The sequence below is a fragment of the Electrophorus electricus genome, chromosome 26 (assembly GCF_013358815.1).
Source record: "Electrophorus electricus isolate fEleEle1 chromosome 26, fEleEle1.pri, whole genome shotgun sequence".
Taxonomy (NCBI): Eukaryota; Metazoa; Chordata; class Actinopteri; order Gymnotiformes; family Gymnotidae; genus Electrophorus; species Electrophorus electricus.
Window position 1 is genome coordinate 1,471,282 of NC_049560.1, and position 27,184 is coordinate 1,498,465.

At 38.0% G+C, this 27,184-nt stretch overlaps 4 protein-coding genes across 4 annotated transcripts; all 4 read right to left on the reverse strand.

Annotated features, from left to right (window-relative positions):
- Window positions 1-1,168: 1,168 nt before the first annotated feature.
- LOC118240834 lies at window positions 1,169-2,757 on the reverse strand. Its single transcript, XM_035523314.1, has 4 exons — window positions 2,665-2,757; window positions 1,943-2,287; window positions 1,691-1,851; window positions 1,169-1,570 (listed from the first exon to the last, which is right to left on the reverse strand). Exons 1-4 carry the CDS (start codon window positions 2,720-2,722, stop codon window positions 1,523-1,525), a joined length of 612 nt encoding a protein of 203 aa, XP_035379207.1. The 5' UTR covers window positions 2,723-2,757; the 3' UTR covers window positions 1,169-1,522.
- A 438-nt stretch (window positions 2,758-3,195) lies between these two features.
- Window positions 3,196-7,364, reverse strand: mpv17l2 (MPV17 mitochondrial inner membrane protein like 2). Its single transcript, XM_027017346.2, has 5 exons — window positions 7,019-7,364; window positions 5,085-5,246; window positions 4,784-4,860; window positions 4,420-4,548; window positions 3,196-4,203 (listed from the first exon to the last, which is right to left on the reverse strand). Exons 1-5 carry the CDS (start codon window positions 7,203-7,205, stop codon window positions 4,105-4,107), a joined length of 654 nt encoding a protein of 217 aa, XP_026873147.1. The 5' UTR covers window positions 7,206-7,364; the 3' UTR covers window positions 3,196-4,104.
- A 2,115-nt stretch (window positions 7,365-9,479) lies between these two features.
- vtg3 (vitellogenin 3, phosvitinless) lies at window positions 9,480-17,546 on the reverse strand. Its single transcript, XM_035523077.1, has 26 exons — window positions 17,471-17,546; window positions 17,259-17,279; window positions 16,468-16,619; window positions 16,098-16,349; window positions 15,847-16,008; window positions 15,582-15,730; window positions 15,251-15,401; window positions 15,013-15,170; window positions 14,739-14,904; window positions 14,513-14,638; window positions 14,193-14,411; window positions 13,331-13,548; window positions 13,141-13,238; window positions 12,762-12,886; window positions 12,566-12,664; window positions 12,347-12,466; window positions 12,004-12,193; window positions 11,823-11,910; window positions 11,339-11,524; window positions 11,112-11,247; window positions 10,849-11,014; window positions 10,625-10,734; window positions 10,500-10,538; window positions 10,158-10,367; window positions 9,816-9,955; window positions 9,480-9,627 (listed from the first exon to the last, which is right to left on the reverse strand). Exons 1-26 carry the CDS (start codon window positions 17,544-17,546, stop codon window positions 9,480-9,482), a joined length of 3,705 nt encoding a protein of 1,234 aa, XP_035378970.1.
- A 520-nt stretch (window positions 17,547-18,066) lies between these two features.
- adgrl4 (adhesion G protein-coupled receptor L4) lies at window positions 18,067-26,271 on the reverse strand. Its single transcript, XM_027017405.2, has 16 exons — window positions 26,180-26,271; window positions 25,552-25,701; window positions 24,992-25,141; window positions 24,724-24,873; window positions 24,546-24,616; window positions 22,837-23,004; window positions 22,338-22,521; window positions 21,988-22,104; window positions 21,669-21,868; window positions 21,287-21,466; window positions 20,789-20,992; window positions 20,457-20,677; window positions 20,207-20,273; window positions 19,819-19,910; window positions 19,564-19,732; window positions 18,067-19,470 (listed from the first exon to the last, which is right to left on the reverse strand). The coding sequence occupies exons 1-16, from the start codon at window positions 26,223-26,225 to the stop codon at window positions 19,408-19,410; spliced, it is 2,232 nt and encodes a 743-aa protein (XP_026873206.2). The 5' UTR covers window positions 26,226-26,271; the 3' UTR covers window positions 18,067-19,407.
- Window positions 26,272-27,184: the final 913 nt, after the last annotated feature.

The window sequence follows — 27,184 nt, forward strand, 5'->3', positions numbered from 1 at the left end:
TCTCCTCACATATTAAAGGCGAAATGTGTGAAATGAGTGAATACATGATTACCTTACACTACCAATACTCGTTAGCTTTAATATATTCTGAAATAGCCCACGTAACCTTTATCCACACTATCATTATAGCTAAAATAATAAATAACAATAAATTAGTTTTTAAAGTTTAAGACGAATAATAAAAAGGCTTCAGAGATGTGTTGTACCTTAAAACAACCTGTGTGCGTACAAATAAGGGGCAATAGATGATCCTAACGTGAGCAAGAACAACCATAGGATAAATCGGGTTATTCAAGACAAACTACACAACTTACCTGAAAGCTTCGCCTCGTATAGATTTTGTAATACTGTCTTCGTAGTTACAGAAGTCTAGGAAAAGAAGCCAGTGCCGGCTGGAAAGGTCGGGCTAAATGAACGAGCTGATAGAGTGAGGTGCGCTCCATTTCAGTGTCCAGGTCAGTTACAGTCTCTCAGACTTCAAACTCTAAACCAAAGATTTCGACGTGAATGACTTGTCTAGTCACGTGGCAGGAAATGAATTACTCTCGATGTAAACAAAGAAGCACGCGCGTCTATTGGGACACCGGGGCTAGGAAGCGGTCTTATTAATGCAGTTGTGCTTTATTTATTTATTTTTTAGGTCTTTAGATATTTAGTTAGTTATTTACATCAAATGAAACTCGTGGTTACTCTTTATTCATGGTGATGTGTTTTGTGTTTCCATTTTAAATACATTAAAGTTATAGTGCGTGTAAGAACATTGAGAACCTTTCCATAATTTGCAAAAATAAGCAACAGCCAATTTCAGCATCGGGTACAATTCTGACGCCGTCTCGTGGATGAAGTAAACAATACATATTTCAAAGTGTACCTAAACCATTTTGATTACGAAAACTGCAGGCATGTTACTGTTACTGCCAGAGTAAAATGACCTTTTTCCAATAAACTTTTAACTGTGGATTAGGTTATTTTACTTTTGGGTTGTGTTATATAGGTTTTAAAGTACTTCAGTTTCCATGCTTGTTTAAAGCTTGCTTGTTTAAAGTTTGCTTATGTTTTTCTTTATAATGTATTATTTATGCACTCGCACTTACACAAACACACACAAATAGAATTATACTGTTCAAAATGTGGCAATAACCACAAATGAATAGTGACACATGTTCCTTTCAAACAGGCAACCAGAATAATCATTTGATATTCAAACATATACAAATAATTACTAATTTATTCATTTGGTCTTTATGAAAATATCCACTCTACATGTTCATTCCACTATGTGAGAAACATAACTAAGTTACAGGAGTCCTTTCTACTTGTTAAAACACGTTTTACATGTAATATTATTTGCATACATTTAGGCTACAGTGCAGTAGCATCTCGACTTTTGGTACATCAAGCAGGACATGGGCTCTTTCCTTAATGTAGAACTCTTTTTAAGTCATATATACATATGCCTATGTGACATTTGTGGTTGGAACTAGATAGAAATCTTTATTTTGAAAAAGAAAAATAATCGCCTTTAATTTGGAGAGTATTTGGCAAATGGTGCATCCTCACTCATCTTGTTCTGAGAGAAGGAAAACAGAGCAAAAGTGAAAACCGTGAAAATGTTGGCAAATTTCAGTACAATAGCCTGCGACGTGTACAGTTGTATTATAGGGTGTGAACTGAGTAAACAGAAACTCGCCATTGGTAAATCATCCAGCCTTTCAAACTGTGGTTTCCTGGAGGTGATGGCCTTGACGATCACAACGAAAAGTACCAAACACAGAATTATAAAGAAAATGCACAGCACAGCCACAAACCCTGCATTTGGTGCCAGGCGATCCCTTTCCGTGTAATATGGAGCTATACGAAAAAGATGGAGACAACAATCATACCGAGAACATAAAACTGCTCATAAAAGTAAAAAAACAACAAAACAACAAAAAACAGGTACCTGTAGTAGAGGTTGTATTCACCTTTCCTGCTGAAGGAGCTGCCACGCTATGTGTAGATGACACTGCGTTTGTTAATGGAGACGTTTCGCGGCTCTTTTGAGCGGTGGTTCCTGTGCTGTCATTTTGGACAGCCGAAGTTGTTTTTCCTTCAGTGACATTGATGCTGCCTTGAGTTGAGGTCCCGGACGTGTCTTTCCATGAAAAATGTTCCGAGACGGTTGACTGTGTGACGTTTTCATGAAGCAGAGTGTCTGATCGAAGCGTTCCGGTAGTGGTCGTTCTGTTTGCTGCCGCTGTGCTGTAAGAATTAGTAGCTAACTGGTGTGCATCTGTGGGGTTTTGTTCTGTTGGCGAAAGTGGTCGATACTGAGGAAAAGGGTGCGCTTTTTAAATAATGGTCAATCCAGCCTTGATTATTCACTTGTATGTTTGTATTACTAAAATATGATATTTCCCCCCAAACCAAATCATAGTTTTGTTTACGCCTGCTTGAGGAAAATGGTGCGCTTTTTAAATAATGATCAATCCAGCCTTGATTATTCACTTGTATGTTTGTATTACTAAAATATGATATTTCCCCCCAAACCAAATCATTTAAGACACACCATTCGATTAACAGTTATAGGCTACAGTGGTTATACGCAGCAAACAGCCCATTTTTTGTACTCTCCTGCATTTTGTGTAATTGCAAAGTACTGATGAAAAAACCTAACAATCTTACCTTGTCTGGCTTCTAAAACAACGATTAAAAGTGTGATGGCATGCAACAATTTAGCCATGCTGAACACAAGTAACCTACATACAGCAGAACCGCAACAGCAAGCCGGGAATTGACTGAGGCTGTATAATGGAGGTGAGAACCTCATTCTTAACAGGATGTGGCCATGTAGAGGTGTGGTTTGTTTCTCCAACACAAAGTTATCAATAATACCGACTCTGTTAGTTTCTGTTTGCACTGGTACAATCCATCTTAAAACGCCATAGTATTATTAGCACTATTCGTTTTAAAAACATACACAAATAATTTAAGAAAATAACTTTCACAAAAGAGGTTTATTAAATAAGCACAGTGACTCAGACCAGCAACATTGTTTCATTATGGCTTAAATATCTCTAAAACATCAATAACTGGATACGGAATGTCCAAAATCCACTTTAAACTTGGGGCGATATAGAAAGAGAACTAATTCATGCATTTTATATTCTATTTTCATAATAAAAGTGGACAATTAAGGCACGCAAGTCAAACAACTGAGAATACTACCACTCATTTATTATTGTGGTTTTTCAATAAATATGATCACAACCAGAAATGCGAATATAAAAGAAAAAAAATCCCACACAAACCGATGAAACAACTAGAAGTAATGAAAAGTAACAAGTTACATGTATATGTATATGACTGAAGACCTCCTGGATTTTTAAGGCTAGTACTTATACTGGAGACTACTGTAACTGTGTTACAGCTGAGTTATGGCTAAATTTCACTGCATGTCAGTGAGCAATTTCTCCAGTTTGTGGTCACTTGTACATTGTAATGATAACCTGATTCATAGTGATGCAGGAACACTGTAATGCAGTTACTTCAATATTGTAAAATTAATTATATTTCACTTCTGCTTACACAGCTTTTCTGAAGGAGTGCTTTGACTTCTTAGTACATATGAAGTAATAATATTTCTACATAAGAAATTTTAAAGTGTTCTCTCCTCTGTAATTTATTTATTTTATCTGTATGAATACTTAAACAGCACTACAGTTGGGGTAAACAGCGTAAACCATTAACCAAAAGAATTGCACACCATTTGTTAAGGTTAGGCTACAGTCTACCTTATTGACAACTGACAGTCTATAAACATCAAGTATAGATTTGGGGCCAGATTCAATGAAATACCTATGCAAAATTGGTCCAAGGGATGTGGAGTCTGCTACTCTCTCTCTGTGGGCCCAGAGCTGACTGAACTGGCTGGTGTTGTCAGAAATGCTGACAGGAACATCTCAATTGCTTTAGCACTGAACCCTTTCAGCAGGATTAATTTAAGACACAAAGTAAGTTGCAGAATTATGACTGTTTAACTTTAAAAGATGAAACATCAAATGAACACTCCTCCAGAATGAACATATTCGAGTGATCATTCCAGGCCCAATAGTTAAAAAAGAGCTAAACATGGTGTTTTTCATCCAGTGACTTCATGTGGGGAAGAGGCACTGGTGGGTCCTGTGGCTCTGGCTCCACTTGGTCCATCTGTTCATCTTCAGTCTAAAATATTGAAATGCAGTTTATTAGAGAATTTCACACATGATTTAAGCACATACTTGGAAAAGTTGTTATAACAGACAAATAAATGTAAATGCGGGTGAATCTGAGTCATGCCCAGAAACACCACTTAAATAGGCTAAAATGTCCTCTAATTGGGTCTCTTGTGGCCTGTTGCTTTATATAAACATCATCCAATTTTAGGTCAAGAAAACTTACTCTGTGTTTAAGATAGGAGAGGTAGGTGTCCCATCCTAATGTAACCGTGTTTACATACAAAACCCGAAACCTAGCTGGCAGGAAGTAGAAGTTGATCATCTGTGCAGTCGGCCAGACGCTCCAGTCAGCCTAGTAAAACAAAAAATTAATTGAAAAAGGTTTTTCCATTTCTTGTCTTCTGTATATTGTCAATTGATTTTATATAGCAAAAATAACTTATGAATTTAGTTTATGGCTCTATCCATCTATTTTTTCCACTTATTGCATTTTGCTTGCCTGCAACAATTCTCAACAACAGGTAGATTTACAAGAAAAAATGTAAAAGGTACTTTCTGGAAACATAGAATTAGACTGCAAATCTTACCTTATAGAATTCCCAGAACTTTTGTTTAAACTCAGTGCAGCCCTTCTCCCAGCCATTGCCTTCCATGATGGCCAAGCCTGAAACACCAGTACAGTTGTGTGAGCATCACTTTCACTACAGTGGAAATTCAAGGCTATGGCATGTAGCAGCGGTGGTGGAGTGGAGACTTAATCCTGTAATCTATGCAGTTAGAGAGCAAACCTGGGCCACAGCCAGATCACGATAAAACATCATTATTCAAACATCCACTACATTTACATTGTGTATAATGCAAACCTTTTACGAAATGCCTGGGCCATACCTATGAAGTACCATGCCCCAAGAAGTGGGGATGCAACTATTTGGTCTATTAAGACTTTCTTGGCAACAATTTTCAGAACTTTTCCAGTATAGACTCTGTCCAGCCACAGATACCAGTAGTGAAGGAATGGTCCCATGGAACAGCCAACTGCAAACATGCGACCTAGAGAGAGAGTATTAGTTAATCTTAAGGCAAAATCTGGAGTTTATTTCAGTTACAAATGTATTAGAAATTTTATAACTGAAAAACAAAAGAAATGCGTTGATCAAGGTGATCGTTTGTCTTAATACCACGCTGTTTCTATTGCAAATAATTGTAACCTATATTTTCCTTAGCAAAAGGCTGGACCATATAGAACCGAAGGTGGTTGTGGTCGGGGGAGGATCTAATTTTGTTTCCTTCTAAATGGGATGACCTACTGTGCAACAAGGGCAGTGGTGGCTCAGTGGTTAGGGTGCTCGGTTTGTGGTTGGGAGGTTGCCAGTTTTGGGCCCCTGAACGAGGCTGTTTGCCTCAATCGCTCCTGTCTAGGTTTGGGCTGCCTGGAAGTATCTTAGCCCACATGTGTTGATGGTGTGGCAGTCAGCAGTGGTATTCTGTACCTCTGTTGTACTGTGTGCACGCGCACATATGAAACAACATACAGATGCGACTGAAACCTGAATGCTAACCATGTACTGCTGTGCATCAAACTGTATGCAATCATATCATAAACAAAGGCATATGCGAGAAATAATAAAGGTATTTTCAAGATTCTTAGCTTTGAGCTTCCAAATAAAATGAGTGAAAATCTTTGGTTAAATGCACCTAAAATTGTGATACAAACTGTGACAAGACATCACATCATGAAACTATTACTAATCGTTAAGATATCTTTTAAAAATCATTCACAGCATTTAAATAATACAACATGGGGGGCCTCCAGTACAAGCCACAGCCATGATCTGGTCTTTAACTTCATAGTACCATGCTTATACTAGTTGAGAGAGGTGCTTGTAATTGGCTGTGAGGCTCTGGATCCTCTGCAGTTGTACGTTTCTCTTCCAGCTTTCCCTGGGCAGCCTCAGCTGACTGCACTGACCTTGGAATTTTACCCCAGATATACACCTATCATTTACACACAGCCAAGTCATGGGAAAACATGTATGAACTGGAGTGGAGTTCATTATGCAGACTAACTTTACCTCTATAACTAATGAACCACCAATTAATCTTAGCATTTTTTCCCCTAGGTTTATTTAGCATTATTTAGCAAAGGGAGGTCATTTAAGATAGGAAAAGAGCAGTATGTCAAGCGCGTAAGATATCTTTTTGAGGAATTAAATGTGATTTAATACACAGACTACCCTAATGAGTTTCTTATTTGTCAGCAATCATTTTAAAACTCTACTTAAAGTACGCATTTCATCAGACCCACTATACTGTCAAAAAGTCGCCGAAAGGTTTCATGACGTCATATAACGTAACTTCGGGGAGGTTTATGGACTTTAGCAAAATGTCACACATCGGCAAACATGTTATTCTGTGCATCTAAAACTTTTTTTATTGCCTTCAACAAATGATCACATCGCCTTTTCTAACTTTCCTGTTTTTTTTTTTCTTACGTCTGGCAAACACTTTGTGGCGTTTGCTAATCTCGTGAGTCTTGCGGCTACTTCCCGGTACTGGCTAAGGGTCACTCGAGTAACGCACTGCCCATACGATCAGTGCACTCAGGGGAGATTACTACTTGGCTAATAATTAACGCAGAAATGCGTCAAATCTTCCCGAAAGTAGCCCAACATGTATGTGGCGCTTGTTCTGTAGGGAAATGAAAATACATAGGTTACATCTGCCCAAACAATATAGCTAGTTAGCTATGTTAGCTAGCTGGCTGGCTGGCTATCATGGATGATAAAAGTTAGAACCGGTTTTGCTAGCTGGCTAGATCATACCTGTGCGAAACCAATCCCTTTCTTTCGTCGGCGTTTTTCGCTTTGCTCTGCTTTGCTGAATAATGTCCCCCAGACCAAGCATGCCTCCCCCACTGACAATGTTTGTTACTAACAGATATTTGCCAGAAAATAAAGGTTTCCAATAAAATGATATCCGCACAAGTAAGTCTTTGCTTCGGAGTGTCATGACTATCTAGTTAAATATCTTGGTATAGAAATACGATACTTTTACAAGAAAAATGTAAACATTAAAATTTCGACAAAAGAAATTAATCTGATTGATTTACCCTATTCCTGTTTTACATCAGAAATTGCACAAACACCTAGCTAACAGCCCGTCACGAGGTTTCTGAATGAAGGCATGGCTAACGACATAGTAACTTAATCATATGGCACTTGAATTTTCAAAATAAAAGTTTCGCATTTACTTTTTTGTGAGTGAAGGTTTTCGTTTACGACACATTTGGTTTCAGGTTGTTTAACCAGCTGGCATGCATCATTGTGTCTTCAGTGCAGAACGTCAGTATAGAATATTGAATGCAGCCTCATACCTGACACTTGTTTGGTGCCTCATGTCAGAGATTGCAACAGTTTTTGGCCATGCGAAAGGCATAACACAAAAGCAAAAACACAAATCTGAACATTTCAGATGATAAAGATTCAAAAGAAACATTTCAAATGAATACAAATTATGTTTGCAAACCTTTGAACAGCCAGAAGGCACATGGTGGACACTCATTCTTTTCTACTACTAGGCTGTGGCCTGCCAGTGAGATTACCTGAATGAACAGACTATTTCAATAAAGGATGAAATGACCTATTTAGGACATACATGGGAGGTATCATTTCTAATTCTAAGTTTGACATCTGGCTCTGGAATTTTAAGGTCAGTAGACAAACTCGGAGAATATTGCCAAAATTGCAGAGATTTATTGAGCATTTGTGTCACTCATGTCAAATTAGGGGTAGCTTGTTTCCAAGTTCAAAAGCATGATACTCGTTTATGAGCGCAATGGGACTAAGCTTCATTATGACACTCGAGAGTATATCTTAAGTAAAACATCTCCCTGAAGGCAGATCATTGTAGTGAAGATATAGAAGCAGGTATGTTAGGACAGGAAAGCCTGTAGTTCAATAACACCCACTGCAAAACTAACACTGTAACTGAAAGGAACATCCACTGTCATATAATAATTGAGAGGTTATTTAGGATATAAGCATTATGTGACGTGGCAAATATAACTAGTGTCACTGCACTAAGAAGTATTTAATAGCTCAAACTTTACACCACATTCCATGGCAATTTCAAAAACCCTACACCCTTGAGATGGGGAAAATCCACAAGAATGGCATGAGACTTATAGCATGAGACTTACTTAACTTTTCTACAAATATTAAATCTGATGTTTTATTGGCAAAACTGTATAGAATAAGGCAAAATTCAGAAGCAATGAGGCAAAAGTCATTCTTTGTTGTTTCCTTGATTTATTCTTGTTTAATAAATTATTTATTATTCTGTTAAGAAAAGTGATTTCCATAGTGTCTTAACATACTTTATTTATAATAAAAAAACTAAGATATTAAAAAGGAATGAGAATGTATGAGGATTTTTGTCTTTTAAATAAAATAAATAAAAAATGAAATAAATAGGAAACAATAGCATTTTAGATCCTGTGTCATAAAAGACAACATTAAATTAAAAGCATTTTGAATCTTGACAAATTGTAACATAACAATGCTTTTTAAAAAATAGAGTCAAAATTTTTGTGATTTGGTCAGGCAAATTTATTTTGATATCAAGTTTCCTGCATTGAGTAAATGGATGTACTGTCAGTCCATGGGAAATAATTAAAAAATGGATGATGTATAAATATTGGCATAAAATCATTTTGTCTTTCACTGTGGTGTGTTCCACATACAGTTATATTACACCGCATATATTATTTTGCATGGAAATATTAACATCAATAATCTGAACTTTCTTTTAAAGAAAACTGGACAAACTACATTAACATTAGACCAGGAATTATTGGAATTATTAAATTAAAAGTAAGCAGTGAATCAAGCGTGTAGTGAGTGCACAGATGTTTCAACAATTAGAGCGTCATGATTAAACTTTCGCCCCTCCACAACTCTCCCTGTTGCACCACCTTGTGGCAAACCAGAGTATTGACCTTGAGTTTAGCCTTTTCGTTTTAGGACCAAACAAATTTATTTTTTACATGTCGCTTTCAGTCCCACAAATTCAAATGGTGGGGAAATTCCATGGCGATAAATAGTTAGCTGTTGAATACAAAGGAAAATTTGTTAGGAAAAACCAAACAAACACCAACAAAAACAACATGATACTATTATGATGCAAAGTTTTCTTGCATGATTTTTATGTAAAAATATTTTTATGTAGAAAATACCTATAGTGGCTAGAAATATATTTAACTCAAATGGTGAATGGTACATATACTTATAACCATACCTCAGGTATTTTGACTTTAACATCAAATCCTTCCTGAGAGGAAGCTAGAGTGGCTGAAACTTCTTGTTCATCATTTTTCTCATGTTTCTGATGGAAACCCATAAGGTAGGACATACCTGGCAAGTACTCCCGAATCCTACAATGTGGCAAGTGAAAAACATGAAAAAACAGTTCAGAATTTCACTCATGTTTTGCAATCTTGAGAAGCAATGTTCATTTGTGACAGCAAGCAGTCAGACCATTTTGCAACATTGCATTCAACATGAAATAACAATAAGACTACGAAAAACCACAAATTGGCCACAGCACGTTTGTTAAAGTTACCTTTGGCCAACTACTTGGATGAATGCAGGAACAGCTCCCCAGTTAATTTCTACATTTATAGAGGGCTTAGTCCCACCCACAGCAGAGACCTTCACTGCCACTTCATAGGGCTGACACTCAGCTCCCCATTTGAAATGGGCCTAAAGGAACAGTTATCATGTTTGCATGAAAGAACTGGAAGAACACCAAATTTAATAGCTCTGTAGAGCATTACGGAATATCTTAGAGTTCAGTACTGGCATGCTGCTGTATTCTCTAACTGTATTCACAGTTGTGGTTTATGCAATGCAATCAGTAACTACACAACTGAAATAAAGCGAGGTCTGCTTTCTTAATAATTACCTTTGCTCCTGATTGAATCTTGTCAATATTGGCATCAGCACAAATTTTCCAGTTCACTTCTTCAGCGACCTCAGAAATGATCAGCTCTATGTCGTCCATCTGTGTAGTTGGGGTGTAATAGGCAGATCCTTCATAGCCTCGTGGCTTTCCTTTAGGACTGAAAGCCAGTACTTTTACAGTGAGCACAGGATCAGGAGTGAGCTCCAATCCCTGCTTTAAAGACAATCCTGAAATAGTGAAACCTGACATGGTAGCATGACATACATTGTTACTATAATTCATTTCTAAATTTATTTAGACAATGAATTGTTGATACGCTGAAATGCTGCTTACAGTGTTTACCCGATCCTCCTGAGAGTTGGACAGCGTACCTTCTGTATCCTGTAAACAGATCGTACAAATATAGTATATCTAAACACTGTTTCAGAAAATTAACAAAGCAAATATGTGCTAAATTGTTACAGTACCTTCATTGTTTCGTGTGTTTCAGCCATGAGTTGACTGAGCTCTGCTGTATGCTTAGGAGGCGCACCGTGAATCTGGATTTTGATTTTCTCTACAGGCTTGACAGTCTTGACTTTTTGAATATGCATGTGAGGAAAACCCATTAATAAAAAAAACAAAGGACATGTAGTAACATGTAGTAATTCAGTACATTCAGTAAAAGAATGAATGCTATAATACAGCCTACCTGGCTGAAGCTGACATGTAAAACGCGTGTACCCCAAGAAGTAGTAAAGAGGATATTCTTTAAGGTAATGGACTCGTTGCACTTCTATTTCAGTGCAGATTGCTGTCCCATATATGCTTGCTTCAGCACAGTACTTTAATTTTGGATGGTATACTTCTGTACCTTTCTCCTGCCCCACAGAAACACATCATGTTTTAACTTTTAAACAGCTACTATAGATCTTTTTTTCTCCGCAGTATGCATTATCATAAGGAATATTACACCTCATCTATAGAACCATCAGTGTCTTTCCTTTCCATTGATGCATTTTCCTCATAGTCTTTGTTCTCTGGTGTCATGGGGGTCATTTTGGCCAATGACAGATCTTCAATATTTCTTGACACAGCATATATATTGAAACTGTTTGAAAATGAGACATTGGTCATAAGATTGGCAAGATCTGAGCATGCTAATTTAGCTTTGGTGGCGATAGAAATCTGGAATAGCATACTTGACTGTCAAGAGCTCTGTGTTTTTTTTGGTGGGTACGAGGTTGATCTCATAATTGTTGTCATTGGTGTTCCTTTTCATGCCAATTTTCCAAGGCAAAGACACAATAGTCTTGCTGTTCAGCTGGGCACCACACTGAAAGAGATCTGTGCTGATTCCATGGAAGGCAAAAAAGTCCTTTGCCGACCTGAAACAAGAAATTAAATTATTCTATGCCTCAACAAAGACATACTATGGCATTTTTAATCACAGATACTTCCATAAAGTAAAGTAAAAATAAAGTGCATGGTGATAAGTGATAAGCACAGTGCCAAATAGCTGGAAAAGTCATCAGTAATACCATTCTTGATTAAGATAGACAATAAAGGGGCTGCTCTATTTCAGAGCTTACATAGTTCTTCACAAATATCATTAGAAATATAGCCCATGACACTAAAAATAGCCCATGTTACAATAAAGTAAATTATCTATAGTCTATACATTACCCAGAAAATCCAGCAGTGTCCAGAGAAATATCGGCATTTATCAGTTCATGTAGATGTTCTTTTGGTGGCGGGTTAAAATCAGCTTTTGCTGCAATTGTAAAATATTTTAGTGTCATAGTTTGTAAACTAATGTTTTATAATGCTTTATAACATTGAATTACAAGATAGAATGACTAATTACCATTTACATTTATGGCTGTCAAAGAAAAATAATATTTGCTGATTTCAGCGGGGAGGCCAAGACAAGTTGGCTGAATGAATCGGGTTTCGAATGTGAGGAATGGCTTTGTCCAGTGCCATGAGAGTCCTTTTTGTAGATTTTGGATAATATTCCATACTTTGTTTTCTTTACTTGCCATAAGGCTCATGGACTTTGTATTCATAGGGAAAGAAAAATTGAAAACAACATATGTGTCAAAAATGTGTCAAAATGTTGCATAAACAAGGCTGGAAAGAAAGTTAAAAACAACTTGTTTTAATCAAGAATTAATTTGATTTGATAAGAACTACTGGCTAAGGTTTACCTTCAGAATCTTTTGAATGACATCTTGATTCAGATCTACAAAGGAGACTTCTTGTCCAAATACTCTTGCATATACAGATAAGAGAGGTTTATCTTTGGGTAGGGACTGAAAGTCTGAGAGCTTTAATCAATAACGAGAAATGTATCAGCTTGCTATCAGTTTGAAATATCACAGACAGCACTCATATGTGTACTTAAGTGTCTTAATGAATGTACTCACTATTTTCATGATCGTTGCAAAATCCATAACTTCAAAATCTTTGGTGATGCCACTTCTGTCTTTGAATAGCTCGTTAAGGCCCTCTGCACGCACACCAAGCTTTGTAAACATGGACATTAAATCAATACAGTCTCTACAGTAAGATAGTCATATCGAGTGACCATTATGTGACTTAACACTGTAACTTGCAAATTACCTCAACAAGTTGTAGTATTCTTCCAATAAAGTGAAGCTTTCCTTTAGAAATTATTGATGTGGGTATTACACTCGTACCATTTCTCAGTATAAAAAACTCACCGGATGCACCAGCCAAAAGGTCATCTAAAAAGTAGAACATAATACAGTTATCCATTCATTAATGGCTCCTGTTCATTAATAATATCTCTGTAATTATGCTGAAATGAGAGAAAGCTCTGAGCATGCTTTACATGCATAAACATACATACATACATTGGATACCTTGGTAGGTGAAAGGTACCCAATGTTACAATACAAGAAATTTGAATAATCCTACAATATATTGGCCAAATTCATGTAAAAAGTTGGATTTCAGATTTAATCAGAATTTAACTTACCATGAAACCAGTCCAAACGTAGAGCCTGGCTAAATCGATAACTTAGGCGACCAAGTTTCCGAGCAAGTGTTTTCACTGCAATGTTACAAGCTGTCGAGCTTTTTGAGAGATAGTTATGAAGAAGCAGTAAGGTTTATGCTGAAATGCTGTAGCGATTAGTATGGAGTGTAGTGTAGTAGACACCTCTTACAGATAATGATTGTCAGGGGTGCGGGACATTGCAAGGCTTCTTAGTCGAGAATAGGCGAAACTTGCCACTTGGAGGTCCGACTCATGTAAAAGGATCTCCGTCACTAGTGAGATCACGGCTACAGGAGGTTTGGTCTCCAGAAGAATGATGGAAGCTAGCATTCTTATTTCAGCAGTAATGGTCCTTTGGGCAAGGATGGTTAGAGTAATATCCTGGACCTGAGGTGAGGGGATATAAATCACTTGTTTGTCATTATGATCCCCATGTATTCGGGTGGGGCATCTTTGTCTCAGTGCTCATACATGTAGAATCAATTACCTAGCTAAACGGAACTACCCTGCTTTTTCAGAGAGAAATCCAAATTCAAATCAGATGCCTCAGAAATGGCCAGAGGTGCCACTTGCCATTAGGCAAGGCAGGCAACTGCTTGGAGCCCTAGGCCAGTGGGAGGCTCCTGAGGGATGCCACACTTTAAAATACAGTATTGGCAATGTGCAAACTTTGCAATGACAATATGCGACCTGAATTCCCCAAGGGGCCCCCATTAATTTTTGCTTAAGGGCCCCAACAAACTCTAGAATTACCACTGTATTTGTTTCACAGAATGAAATACTTTTCATTTTATTTTATCATGGAGGAACAAAAAAGGTGGGATATGAATACTTCTTGCCAATGTTTTTTAGATATTAATGTGTAGTGTAGTGCTGGGCCAATCAGAATGAACTCCTCCCAGTTCCACAATAAATCTATAGTGGAGTAGATGTTTCTTTCCTTATGTAAAGTGGCTGGGATTGATGAGCTAGTCCTATACAAGTTCAACACTGAGCTCCCAAGCACAGGAGGAAGTGTGATGATGTCTTACCTTGTGTGGATCTCTGATGGCGAGGTGTCGGAGGGACTGTACAGCCACAGTCTTAACACTTGTGGGCAAGGTGTCTGCCTTGGCTGAGAAACCAGGAAGGAACTTTATTATAGTTTTAATGCTCAAAGGATGGCCTGCATTTCCCAAGGCTTTCAGAGCAACCACCATGTCTTCTTTGACGCCTTTGGCAAGTCCGTTAGTGGCCATATTAAGCAGCGGCTGCAGAACATTTTTAATGGAAATGAATGGTAATGAAATATGCAAATGTAAATAGGTAATCTGGTAAAAAGTGGTTTGATGGATTCAGTTGCAGATCATACCTGTACAGTGATGACAGGGCAGGGATTCACACGAGCGCAAACTTTGTATACCAGAGAGCCATATGATAAAACCACAGTATTCCACAGCAGAATGTGGGACTTACTGAAGGGCAGAGTTAAAAACTCCTGCAGAGGGATCAAGGACATGAGTAAGATCAGTCAGACCTAAATTTTACTTAATGCAGATTTTTAAAAAAAGAACTAATAGAAGTAGTATTGTCTTTACCTTTGCCATCTCCACTAACTCGAGTTTAGCAGACAGATGGTTGAAGGCTAGCAAAAGTGTCTGTCCAGCCTCATTTGCAGAGATGTCTGCAGCTTTGAACCTCTTCTGCAGGAACTTGAGAACTCTCTCATCTGTAACCTCAACAACTGTGTCCAAGAACCACCTCCTAGTCATCAAAATTAGGAGCAAGTCAAAAGGACACACCAAGCTTCCACATAACCATAACCATTCTTCTCAAGTTCCCCATCTATCCAGATCAATGGTAAATAAATACCTATGCTCATTGTTTGTGGACAGCTGCTTCCACAACAGCTCCAGATCTTCTTGTGTTGTTGAACGAAGCAGTTGAATAAGATTAAGAACATCAGCACTTGTGGCACCATTGAGCTGGTGGATGTTATCTTGAGCCAAATGCTTGATCAGGTCTATAATCTATTAGGATTAGTGTGCAAGATCAGTGAAAAGAACATTCTGTTTTGCCTTTTACTATGACTACTGTTTGTAAGACTTACCTTGGGCACTGGCTTCGTTAGATCAGTCATCAGAATTGGCATTTGCCACAGACCTTTCTCAATTTGGTACATCAAATTTCCCTTGCTTTTCACTTGACCTGTTACAGGTTTCCCGACAGTGTCTGTCTCTTTGAGTAGCACAATATTCCGTCTGTAGAGTGCAACAGCAGAGTACTAACAGCATTACCACTTTAACCATATCATGGTAATGGCTATGAATAATTGGATAATGGCTTATGCAGTAAAGTGAATGTTTTGTTCCAAAATGAAAAAATGCCACTCGGATGTTAATCATGGACAATTAGGATGCTTTGAAAATCTAGGAACTCACATGGCCTGTAGTTTCGAGTTGCCACCCTTCACATTGAATGGGGAGAAGTGGTGCCTTTCATTGGCTGAGGCCTGAGTAATCAGACCACCACTTCCTGTGGACTTGACTGTATATGCATATTTCACAGTAGCAACAACATTCTCGCCTCTCTAAAAAGATATTTATGATATTTATAGGGCTACATATTTCTTACAGAAGTATTTTAATTGTGTATGAGTGCTAATTACACAAATAAGAAAATTAAGTAAAACTAAGGTATACAGACCTCTTTGCTGATTTTATTTTCTTCAGTCAGTGCCATTCCATCATAAATTGCTACTTTTTGCTGGCAGTTGGCAATGTCAACGACTTGGGTCACATACAACTCTTTGGTAGTTGTATTCTCTTCAATAACATAAGAGCTTTGACATACACCATGAATTCCAACCTGAGTATTAACAAAATATCATTTCTGTACACTTGAGAGTCATATAGAGTTAGTGGCTAATATGTCAAGTTTGTCAAAGAGCCTGGTACCTCAGTAAGCTCATAAGCTCGCTGGGTGGTTTTGACTGTAACGTGCAGAAATCCAAGAATGCCTCTCACTATGTTTACAATAGTGTTGGAGACCTCAGGTGCAGCCTTTATGTCCGATACTTGTCCTTTCGTGTATTCGAAGGTGAAGGGTCTGGTAAGCTCAGCCGCCAAGTGCTTGGTGAGGTTGGGCGCGAGCCTGAAGGAGCTCTCACCAGGGATTCCATTAAACTCTTCAAATACCACATTGGAGATCTACAAAGTAAACATAATTCCATTTTGCCTCAATCTATGCCAATGTGCTTTAGAATATGAAGTTAATATCCTGATAGGATTACATGAATGAAATAATAATTAAGCCTTTATGACATACCCCAAGCAGAAAAGTGTGCATTGATACTCCAGTGATTTTAAAAGTGCACTGTAGTTTGATTCCAGCCTCAGCCAGGTCTGGCATGTCACGGCCAACGTTCACCATACCAACATATTTATATTCATATGTTTTTTTGGGGTTGAGGGTGGGCTCTGAAGTGTTGGCAGGCATAGAGAGATGAGATAAACTGCTTGTAAGACCTGAATTTTAAAGGAACTTTAAAACAACTTAAACATTGTATTAGTATTGCTGTGTTTTCTCCAAGATCCAGCACTCCTAAAATATCTTATTGTCAGAACTGAAGTGTTATGCCTATTCTGCTGAGTAGTGGCGCAGCTGATTCATTTGCTACTATATGTAGTAAGGGCACAAGCTTTTGCTGATCATGGCTCTTGATTAAAAAATCTATAGCAACTTATTTAAACGCAATAGGAACTTTCTTCAAAAATACATTTTTATAAAGCAGGTTTACCTATATTTGTGAAACAAGTGAAGACGTAATTCGGTACACAAAGTTGTTTGTCTAAAATAAATATATACCTAAAGAGTAATGAATGAGCTTCACTAAGACTGCTCTTTAACGTTCTCTCTTTCACACAAACAACACATAAAAAAACATGCACACGTATGCTGTGACAATTTTAATAGTAGTAATAGTCATTTGTTAATGCGCATGGATATAAAAGCAGTGAAGCGTCCAAGGAATGTATTAGTTCTACCAAAGAAATGTAGTTCATAATATTTAAATTTCATAATGCAATATTGAAATGATGGTATATTTTTATACTTACCATAACTGATGCTCTCACTTGCTGACAGAAAAAAACACATTTTGATTTAAAAGTGGATTTTTATAAAAACTATACTATACAAAGAGCCAAGGTTACTTTAATACGGAAGTATTCATGATATACTTAACCTAAAATCTGTCTGGCATTTATTGTTCTATCTTTTATACCTTAAATGATGTTTACCAACTCTTCCTCCTACACTATATACTTACCAGCCAAGGCCACAAAGAGGCAGAAGAGAAGCCAGCACATGGTGAGGGCCAGGACTGAAATCATCTGCTCACACATCACCTTTTATACAGTAGCTAACCCTCCCTCTCCTCCCCGCCTTGACCACGTAGTTCTGAACCACTGGGGTGAAGTGACCTGCTGCTGGTCCACTGCTGGCTTTGCAGGAGGAAGTAGAGGGGCTTTGATGAGTATGGCTTGGAGAAGGGTAGCCAGTGTGAGGAGCGATGGGAGACGTGAGGATGTGTGGTGAGGGGTTGCTGCATGCCTACCCCATACCATAATGAGCCTGTGCATGTGGCATTAGGGTAGGAGGTGCAGGGTCAGTGACCACAGGCAGGTGACCACAGGCAGGGTCAGTGAGACCCGCAAACATCGTGCACTTTTCTGCAAAATAAACACGTCCATCTCGGCAGATATTTGACCTTGGATCAAACTAAAAGCTCTGTGTATTTTTCTCCCCTCTCTTTCAATTATTTGAATGTCTCTATTATGTTTTGGTTGCATCAGTTCAAACCAAGTGCTATCATAAGGTGTGATAACACAAACACAGGTCGTATATAGAATTCTATTTGGTGTATTGGGTACATGACAATGGTGAAATAATGCTGTATTAACACAGATGTAGCCAGGAACCTGTTTGACATTTGCAGTATGATGTGTTATACTGTCTGATGCGTAATAGCCTGAATCCCTTTTTATGATGCATGACAGAAACATGAACATATATTGGATATATGAAGATCCCACAAACAAGACACACACAATTAGCTGTTTAAAATACATATTACATATCACTGATGGAATATTACCAATAATATTACAAACTTTGTGACAACTAATTGCAATTAAAAGTATATGTATATAAAATATCAAAGTTTAATCGACTTGCTCTTATATTTTAATGGTATATACCATTAAAATACCACATGAATATATACAATTAATGGTATATACCATGGTATATATTCAAATAGTATATACCCCAACATTGTAAAACAATACATTTATAATACATTTGAATTTTAATGCTTCATAACCTACATTCATGCCATCAGGCGCTGTTGACTGTTGAATGTCTCTAGCGTAAATGAAAAAGATAAAAACTATAAAATAAAAACACTGACAGTCATTTATACTGTACATAGGAAAACAATACAGGTTCTAAAACCAGTTTAGATGTAACAACTTTACATGCTCTGAAAACTAAATGTTGTTTTGAAAAGTAACTGATTACAAGTTCTTTGGTTACTGTGAATAAGTATTTTGTAGGTTAGGGTATTAAAGGAGAAAATGTATGTTTTCTCAAAATGTGCAGTTAAACATTTCCATGAGTGTTTGCAGTGAATAGTAATTATTATGCACGCTCTGATCATTTAATATGGGTCCTCAGCCCATCCTTTCACAAAAAATTCATAGGAATTATATTGAGAAAGCGTGTTGGGTTTCATAGAGATGAAGTCAGAAGAAAAATACCCATGACTAATTCTGCAGTCACTTTGCGCAGACTCTTATCAAGCCGGTTTTGTATTATTATATTAGTATTAATCTTACACTTCTGGACTTTTGCTTCTTCACCTGGTGGTATTTCTTAGGTTACGTACTCTGTGAACCACGCAGGTGACCAGCAAAAAAGAGCTACTTATCTATCTGTAGGATTTCTGGAATTAATACATTTTCTCTCTTATGTGTACAGTTTTATAAGGGATCATTCTAACTGAATACAGTAAATGGTCTTTTTTCCCCTTCTAAAAATAAATCTCTTGGGGCTTGTATTTGCAACATTAAGTTCTTGGTTTTGCAACATGTTCCTTTTGTTCAGTAATAACCTAAATGTTCCTATTTACACTGTGTGTACATTTATGACTGATAACTCATTTTCAGCTGCTGTGCTGGTGAAGGAGGGTCTGAGGTTCCGACCTCATCTCAGGCATTCAAAACAGCACGGAACATTCTTGAACAGCCTGTAGTACTCTTCTTGAACCTGTTAAGAAAAGCAGGTGTCTCTGAAACAATCTCGCTGGTTGGTTTGGTTGGTGCTAAACAGAATCATGTCATTCAGAAACCAGCAGCTTACCTTTCTAGACAAAACGCAGAGGAAGATGAAGATGAACATTCCCTGGAAGGCGTTAGCAAAAGTGAAAAGATAGGCGGTGAGCGTGGTCTCATTGAGGATGTGTATCACACCGAATGTCCATGTGGCCCCGAGAACAAACAGGAGAGCCAGGGCTCCCCTCGCACAAGACCTGGATTCAGAGAACCACTCCCATCAACACATTTAGGCTTCTGAGTTCTAGGATTCACAAGCATAAACATTAATATGACTTCTTACCTGATGTTTTCATAGTGACTGATTTCAGGCTTCTTTACTGCTGTATGACGATAGACTTTATAGATGATAACTGCAAATGCCAGCAAATTAACCTAGATGGGACAATAAGAAAACAATTTTAGCAAGAGAATCATATTTTGTTTGATATGTAATGATGTCTAAATTTTGACCTTGATTAAAAAAATAAATATTTTGACTCATGACTGTCAAGAGAGCTACAGCATGATCAATTTCTGAGAAGCCCAAATAAACTCTCTCTGCACATGCTGGAGATCATTACACATAATAAAAACAATTATTTCTAATTATGCTAAAAAGATAATCAAGCCCATGATTGTAAAGCAGAGAAATTATGCAGGGTTATGCAGGGTTAAACATCTGGTCTCACCAGAATAATCAGACATGCAGGTCCAATGAAACTCCAGATGAAATTCTTTTCTGTACTCAGCCAACACCTTCAAAAAAATATTCTAAATTAACATTTTTTTATAATGATTATTATGGTAGTATATATCAGTAAGTCCTTTTTTACTGCTTGTGTTTCACAGTCGTCACTACAATCGCCATGGCCAAGATGACAATCAGAAATCTAAATAAGAGAATTGGTGCAGTGCGATGATAGCCTTAAACATACTTACACATTATTTGTACCATAGTATTTATAACCAAGAGTTACTGAGATTGCAACAACCACTGCGGGGCTTCCATATCCGAATATGTAAAAATTGCGATGAAGGAAGCCTTTGTTGTATATGACTCCCACAACAATCAGGTACAGGTGTATGCCCTCGATACACATCCACGCAAAGGAAGCCAGGAAGAAGTAATGCAGCAAACCAGCAACGATGGAGCAAAACAACTGAAACGAAGGCAATCTTCATTACTATGCAATACTACAGATAGGAAGTCCAGTAAGTACCACTTTGTTATGGTGGACTGCAAATGCTCATGCTCTGTGCTGCCTGCTCACCTTGTGTGTGTACATGTTTATTCCAATCAGGAAGATGAACTCAGCCATGAAGAGGCTGCAGCACAGGTTCTTGTGGATGGTTGTCCTGGTGCTTTGGATCTCGCTGAAGAACCAGAAGGTGAAGATGCACATGAACAGGCAGATGATAGAGATCACCATGCCCAGCTGCGTGATGCGGCTCAGCACGCTGTAGTGGGCGGCGAGCTGGGAGAGGCAGGACAGTGAAAGTTATGCTCGGGCTGTGTCCCAACAAGTTAACAAGCTAGCAAACTAACAAACAAGTGCACTAAGACAATGAATGTCAGTGCCACTTCATACCTGTGCCCTTAGGCCTTTGTCATGTGTAAATGGGACAATCATGATGCATTGTTTGACGTAATGATGGATGGACTGGCTTTTCTGAGCATTAAAAATCCGCTTTGTAAGTACATAAACAATTTCATTTCAGCAGCTCTTCTCCCAGCCCAGCGGCATTACAGGTTGACAGTGCAAACTCACGTTGGCACGGCCCGAAGACATGAGAATGGCGAAGTGTGTGAGGTGACTGCAAGTGCAGACCGTGTGCGTCTTGTTGACGTGAGAGCGCTCGCAACCTTCAATGGACCACCGGCCCTTCATTCTGGCCGGTGAGTAATCCCAGAAGGCACATTTTGTCTCATCGCTGTCAGGTTCTATGGGCTTAATGAAAAGGTGAAAACGAATCAAGCATGAAAGCATAGGCTAGCGCGAGCACCGTGTGTATTCTCCAAGAGACGGCCCATTAAGTAAGACAAGTCATTTAGTTTCTAATGGGTTCCAAGTGCTAATTTAGGCAGCGGTTTGCCGCAGCTGCTTGTGAGAGAAAATGCGGGGGGCCACACCGGGTCCAATCTGAACGTACCTTGCTGTGTTTCAGTGTGAAGGTCACATGGTCCAAAGGGAAAACAGTGGGCGGAGTCACAGCGGCTGCTATTACGGGAGAATGCACTGTGATCTCCCCTGCTGCGGCATAGCGACTATAGTCTGTCACTCCGGGGTCAGATGTGGGTTTAAGTAGATAGCCGATGCTGTCGTATCGCAGGAATATGACAGAGACGCTCCCTAATGCACAAGACAGCACAGAAACATGTACTGCCTTCCTGAGTCTCTCTGGGTCACATGCGACATTAACAGTAAGAAATGCAATTTGCAAGACCTTGAATTTGGCCATTTTTCCTCACCATTTTTATTTTCCTCCTTAATAGACTTTGAACTCAGTGATATGGAATCTCCTCCTATGGAAGCTGAGATGCTAGACTTCTGTTGGTGGTGAGGCTCAAATTTGTAGAGTTTCAGTTCTGTAAATAGGGAAATGCATCATTCCAAGCCAAGTGTTCTCCAACTGTAAACCGTGTGGCATTGTTGTTAGATTTACACATAGTATATTACCCCAGAGAAAAAAATTCATGTGAGTTACTAGAGGTACTTCTGAGACCCTACAGTATTTCACCGCCAAAGTGCAATCGTGCTGCCAGCATAAAACTCTTGCATACCACAGAATTCCCTGGTTTCTTTTTGCCGCTCGTCTTACCTACGTTGCCTGTGCCGACCTTCAGCTCAGCTGTGTGTTTGTAAGCCTGGGACAGCACCAGCACACCCTGCTCTGCTGTGTGGAGCAGCTTAGTGATGCAGTACTCCTTCATATCCTCCTTCATTCCAGTCCACGCCGTCGTTTCCTCCTTCTCCACGAGATTATTCACGCTTTCCACTAAACCCTGTAAAAGCGCATGCATTTAATGTCCATGTTCGACAAAGTCATTTTTCGTTAATTGGCCATATGTTTCTGACTGACAGCAATTATATAGTCATTTAAGACCACTTAACATTTAGATTTTTTAAATCTGGCATATTGAGGCATGACATTTACACTCCGATGATTAATAATGATTTTACTGGTGAATCACTACAGAGGCAAATATTTTTTAAGTATAAAGTTAAAATTGAACATATTGTATTTTTGACTACACTCATGATAAAATACTGTGAAAATGTATTCAATATTGATAGATAGGAATATATAAAAGAATTACCCTTATAGTTGTGTTTATGGCACTGTCTTTGTTAGATTCATTTACAAAACGTAAGGTGGAGGCCGCCATGGCTTCGATGTAAGAGATGACAGCAACTGGAACAAGGTCGCCTGATGTTTGCTTTCTTATCTCCTCCATTTGCTGCTTTGGATCTGGCAGGTTAATGATCTACAATGAAAAAGGTTAAGAGGCTTTAAATACCATTTTGGATACTATTTAAATACTATTACAACATAGGCACTCAGATACAGCAGTTTCAAATGATGGCTGGCCAGTCTCACAGAAATGCATCTTACTGACACTGCGCAGCAAGAGAATTTTTGATGTGTCAATTGTTGCAATAGCCACATTTCAGTGCAATTTGTCTAGAGTAAATCATGTCAAGCTAAAATCTTGTCCAGTATGAGTTGTTCTCTCTGAAGCCCCTTGTAGAATGGTCAGGGCTTGCACAACAACAAGAGGGGATGAAATTACACTTCCTTTTGACCTCTTGGTCATCCCGTTGCTGGATGTGCTGGATGTACGTGGACAAAGGCATGTGATTCTACAACAGTGTGGTAAAACCTTTCAGTCGTTCAATGGAGTACCTGGGATTACTATCTATAGTGTTACTCAGTGTGGCTATAAATAAGAGGTTAGTTTTATGCACATATAATCATATAATAAATATAAACAGATCAACAAATAACAAATCGCCAATGAAAGATTATTTGTTCTAAATCCTTTACTGTACATATGAACACAATAGCCTTTCCTAAATAAATAACCGTTATACTGTTACTATAAAGCCAAAATGGTTAATTATTCTGTATATAGAAAAAATATAACACACTCTAAAAAAATTAAACAAAATAATAACAAAAAATGTTTTTTAGAAGATCATGCCTGTTAACTGTCAGCATCTCAGTTTCATAAAAGCACCACCAGAGAGCACCATTCTCTCTAGAGTCATCTCAGAATGGGTAGCCGGTAGAGCTTGAGCCAGGTTACATCTGCTTTAGGACTATATAGGTGCATATGTACATCTTCATGTACCAGAGTCATTGATTGATTGATTTTTTGTGTAAACGAATCATACCACTTTAGCACAAAACGAGGAAAAAAAAAGTTTTTATTATCCAATTACCACTCTCTTAAAAGGTTTAAATGTATAATAAGATCAATGTAGTGAAATTAAAACTGACATTCTACAATTTTGCTCTTGCATGGTCCAGTATTATCAAAGTACTTCACACCTGGCCAGGAAAATAAGTCCAATTTCCTAGAATGTCAGTGGTCATCATGGAAGCTCTTACTGTACAATTACATTTACAGCTGTTTCCAGAACACAATGTGTGACCACCAATGTCCACGGAAAGTATGTCAAAAGGGCCACTTTCAGCCAGGTGGGGTGAAAAACATCCGAACAAGCTGGAGATCAGATGCATATACGCACACACAGAACACCTATATATACGTGTATATGACCAAATCTTCACCCCCACCTTTCTGTCCCTCCCTTGCTCTCTCTCACTATAAAATATATAAACAGTCAGAAAGTGTATTTAGAAATAAAAATTTGTAGGGCTTTGATAGAATGGTGATCATTTGAATATTTTATGCAGGAAGAACAAAGGAATTTTGCCAGTGAGACTAACAGCAAAAGTGAATTGTTGCCCTAACAGTAGCAACTGTGCATAGCTAACACGTATTATAGCAACAATGCTTACGTTTTTCACTGTGTTGGTAACAGTCTCAGAAACACATCTTCTGTCTTGATGACACTCCTTTTTTGGGTCCTCTGAAAAAAAGACAGAAGTCTCAATGACTTTCAGAACATCACAAAACAAATTCATTAAAAACACAGATAAAACAATCAGACAATGAACCAACAAGATCTGCATTCACCTTTGCATTCAGTACTGCTATTTGGTTGAAACCTGGTGATTCCTGATGATACTGCATAACCTCTTTGGCATGAGCAGGAGAAAGAACCATTTGTATTGTGACATTTGGAGAAAGGCCCACATTTTTTTTTGTCCTCACACTCATCGATATCTGCAGGACATATGAGAGTAGTGGTGATGAACCCCCCACTGGACCTGAAGCAGCTGTCTTATCTTAATGCGAACAGCATACACAACAGCAGTAATGTAATATGGATGCCACGCCTCACCCTTGCAGTGGGTGCCGTCGTTGGTTTGAAACTGCTGGCTTCCGGTTGATAAATATCCAGATTTACAGGTGCAGTAATAGCTTCCTTCTGTGTTGTGGCATCCTGCATTCTCCCCACATATTTGAGTGGCATTTAGACACTCATCATAATCTGTAAGGTGTATAAAAAAGGTACATGAATCAACAAAGGACCGATGAGCTACTGCTTTCTATGTAGGATTTGGATCAGAGTATAAACATTTTACTACTAAGTTTATTTTCCTTTCTTCAACAATCTCAGCTCAGGGTATTTTATCTCAAAATGTTTTCTGTCATATTAAAGTTTGATTACAGTTTAAACAACATGCCATTGAAATTCAATGTCATGAAAGCCTGGTGTATTACATGCGATATCTGAAAATAAAATAAAATAAAGAAAACAGAATAAATAAATAAAAATATGGATAAAAACAATTTTAAAAAGAAAAAGATGTGTTTTGCTTGTAACCACTGTTGGCTTATCACACTCTCAAAAAATGCTGAAATTGAATGCAATTACACACTATAGAGCAAACTACTTACCATCGCAGAAATTAATTCCATCTCCCATATAGCCATCTTTGCAGAAGCACGCATCATTAGAGCCATTTTTATTTCCACAATTTGCATGTTGGTGGCACGATGCACAAATCTCTTTCAGTTTGCATGGATCCAGGACAGTTGAAAGCCATACTTTTCAAAAAATAAAAAAAAGAGCAAGCGAGAGAGAGAGAGAGAGAAAGAGAGAGAGAGAGAGAGAGAGATAGAGAGAGAGATAGAGAGAGAGAGAGATAGATAGAGACAAGGATTGGAGGAAAATGTTTCTGAAACTGACAAATTCTAAGATTTCCAATCCAGTTTTAAATGCCTCAGATTTACATACTAAAGAATTTGTTTCAAATTATTTTATTTTATTTTTTCAGAGGAACGTATAAAAATGTCTGAATATCAAAGAAATTTGAATTAAAATAAATGTAAAAAAACAATCATGAAAACAAGCAAAACAAAAGCAAGCATAAAAACCTCTTCTAATTCTGAAGGAAGGCGAATTACGGTGAATTTGATCTCAGACAACACAGAAGAGCTTGTATAGTTACACTGATGTATAGTTACACTGATGTGTAGTGAGAACTGAATGAATAATTAGAAAAGAACATAAATTATGTCCTACCTGCCCAGAGTATGAATTTCAACGGTGAGTTAAAGAAAAACTCCATTTGTGTTTAAAGACTGGACCACTTGTACCAGCAGCAGTGCGCCCGTGTGACGTAGATCACTTCCTTTCATTAGTTTCCTGTTTCTCTAAACCTGACCCTTCCTGTACTTTTCCCCAATGAGCTCTCACAAACACAGTTGAGAAACACACCATCCCCATCACCATTCAATACCATGGCAAGATACAGGAAGCTCTCCTGAGCCCACAGTGATGATGGTAAAATTACAATTACAACATGAAGGAGTTGTCATAAAATACTATGAAGAAATTTCTGCAAACACTTTACTGTCAGGAATTTACTTCAGTGTTAATTTACTTCACCTGTTAGATTTCAAATGTTGTCAATCTGAAGAAATCTAAAAAAACAGTTTCCCCCAACACATCATAGATCAATCAGAATTGATTCTTTTTAAATGTAGGCTATGGTATGTGATATTTTCTAGATTTTATAACAAATAGCAGAGTACCTCAAATTTGACTTGGCCTTGATGCCTACCATTAAGATGGGTTATGTGAGTGAAATTTTTACATTATTCAGGAAAACCAAAGCATACTGCACAAATTTAAATGTGTCCATGAGCCAGTTTCCAAAGTCATTATTCTCTTCAGGCTTCTCTCCCCTCTCCCCACTTCATCTCTTAATAATTTGACCTGAACTCAACTGAATACTACAGCTCGCTTAAACTGACTTTAAATGTCCTCGGTGGAGTGTTTGTCCTTCACGAGATCAAGTAGCCTCAGGCAAGTGTACTGTAACACCCGAGTGTTATTGTGTTTAGCTTAGTTCTCAGTCTAGACCTGCAAGCACAGTGAAATGTTTTCCTTTGTGCACTCCTTACCCAGGCTAGCCTGTATGGTTGAACTCTGGGAACAATGAGGCATAAACACAACATGATCGCCAATGTCAGGTGAGAAAATTCGAACAGCAGCAAGTTACAGATTAAGTTTACTTAACGTTCA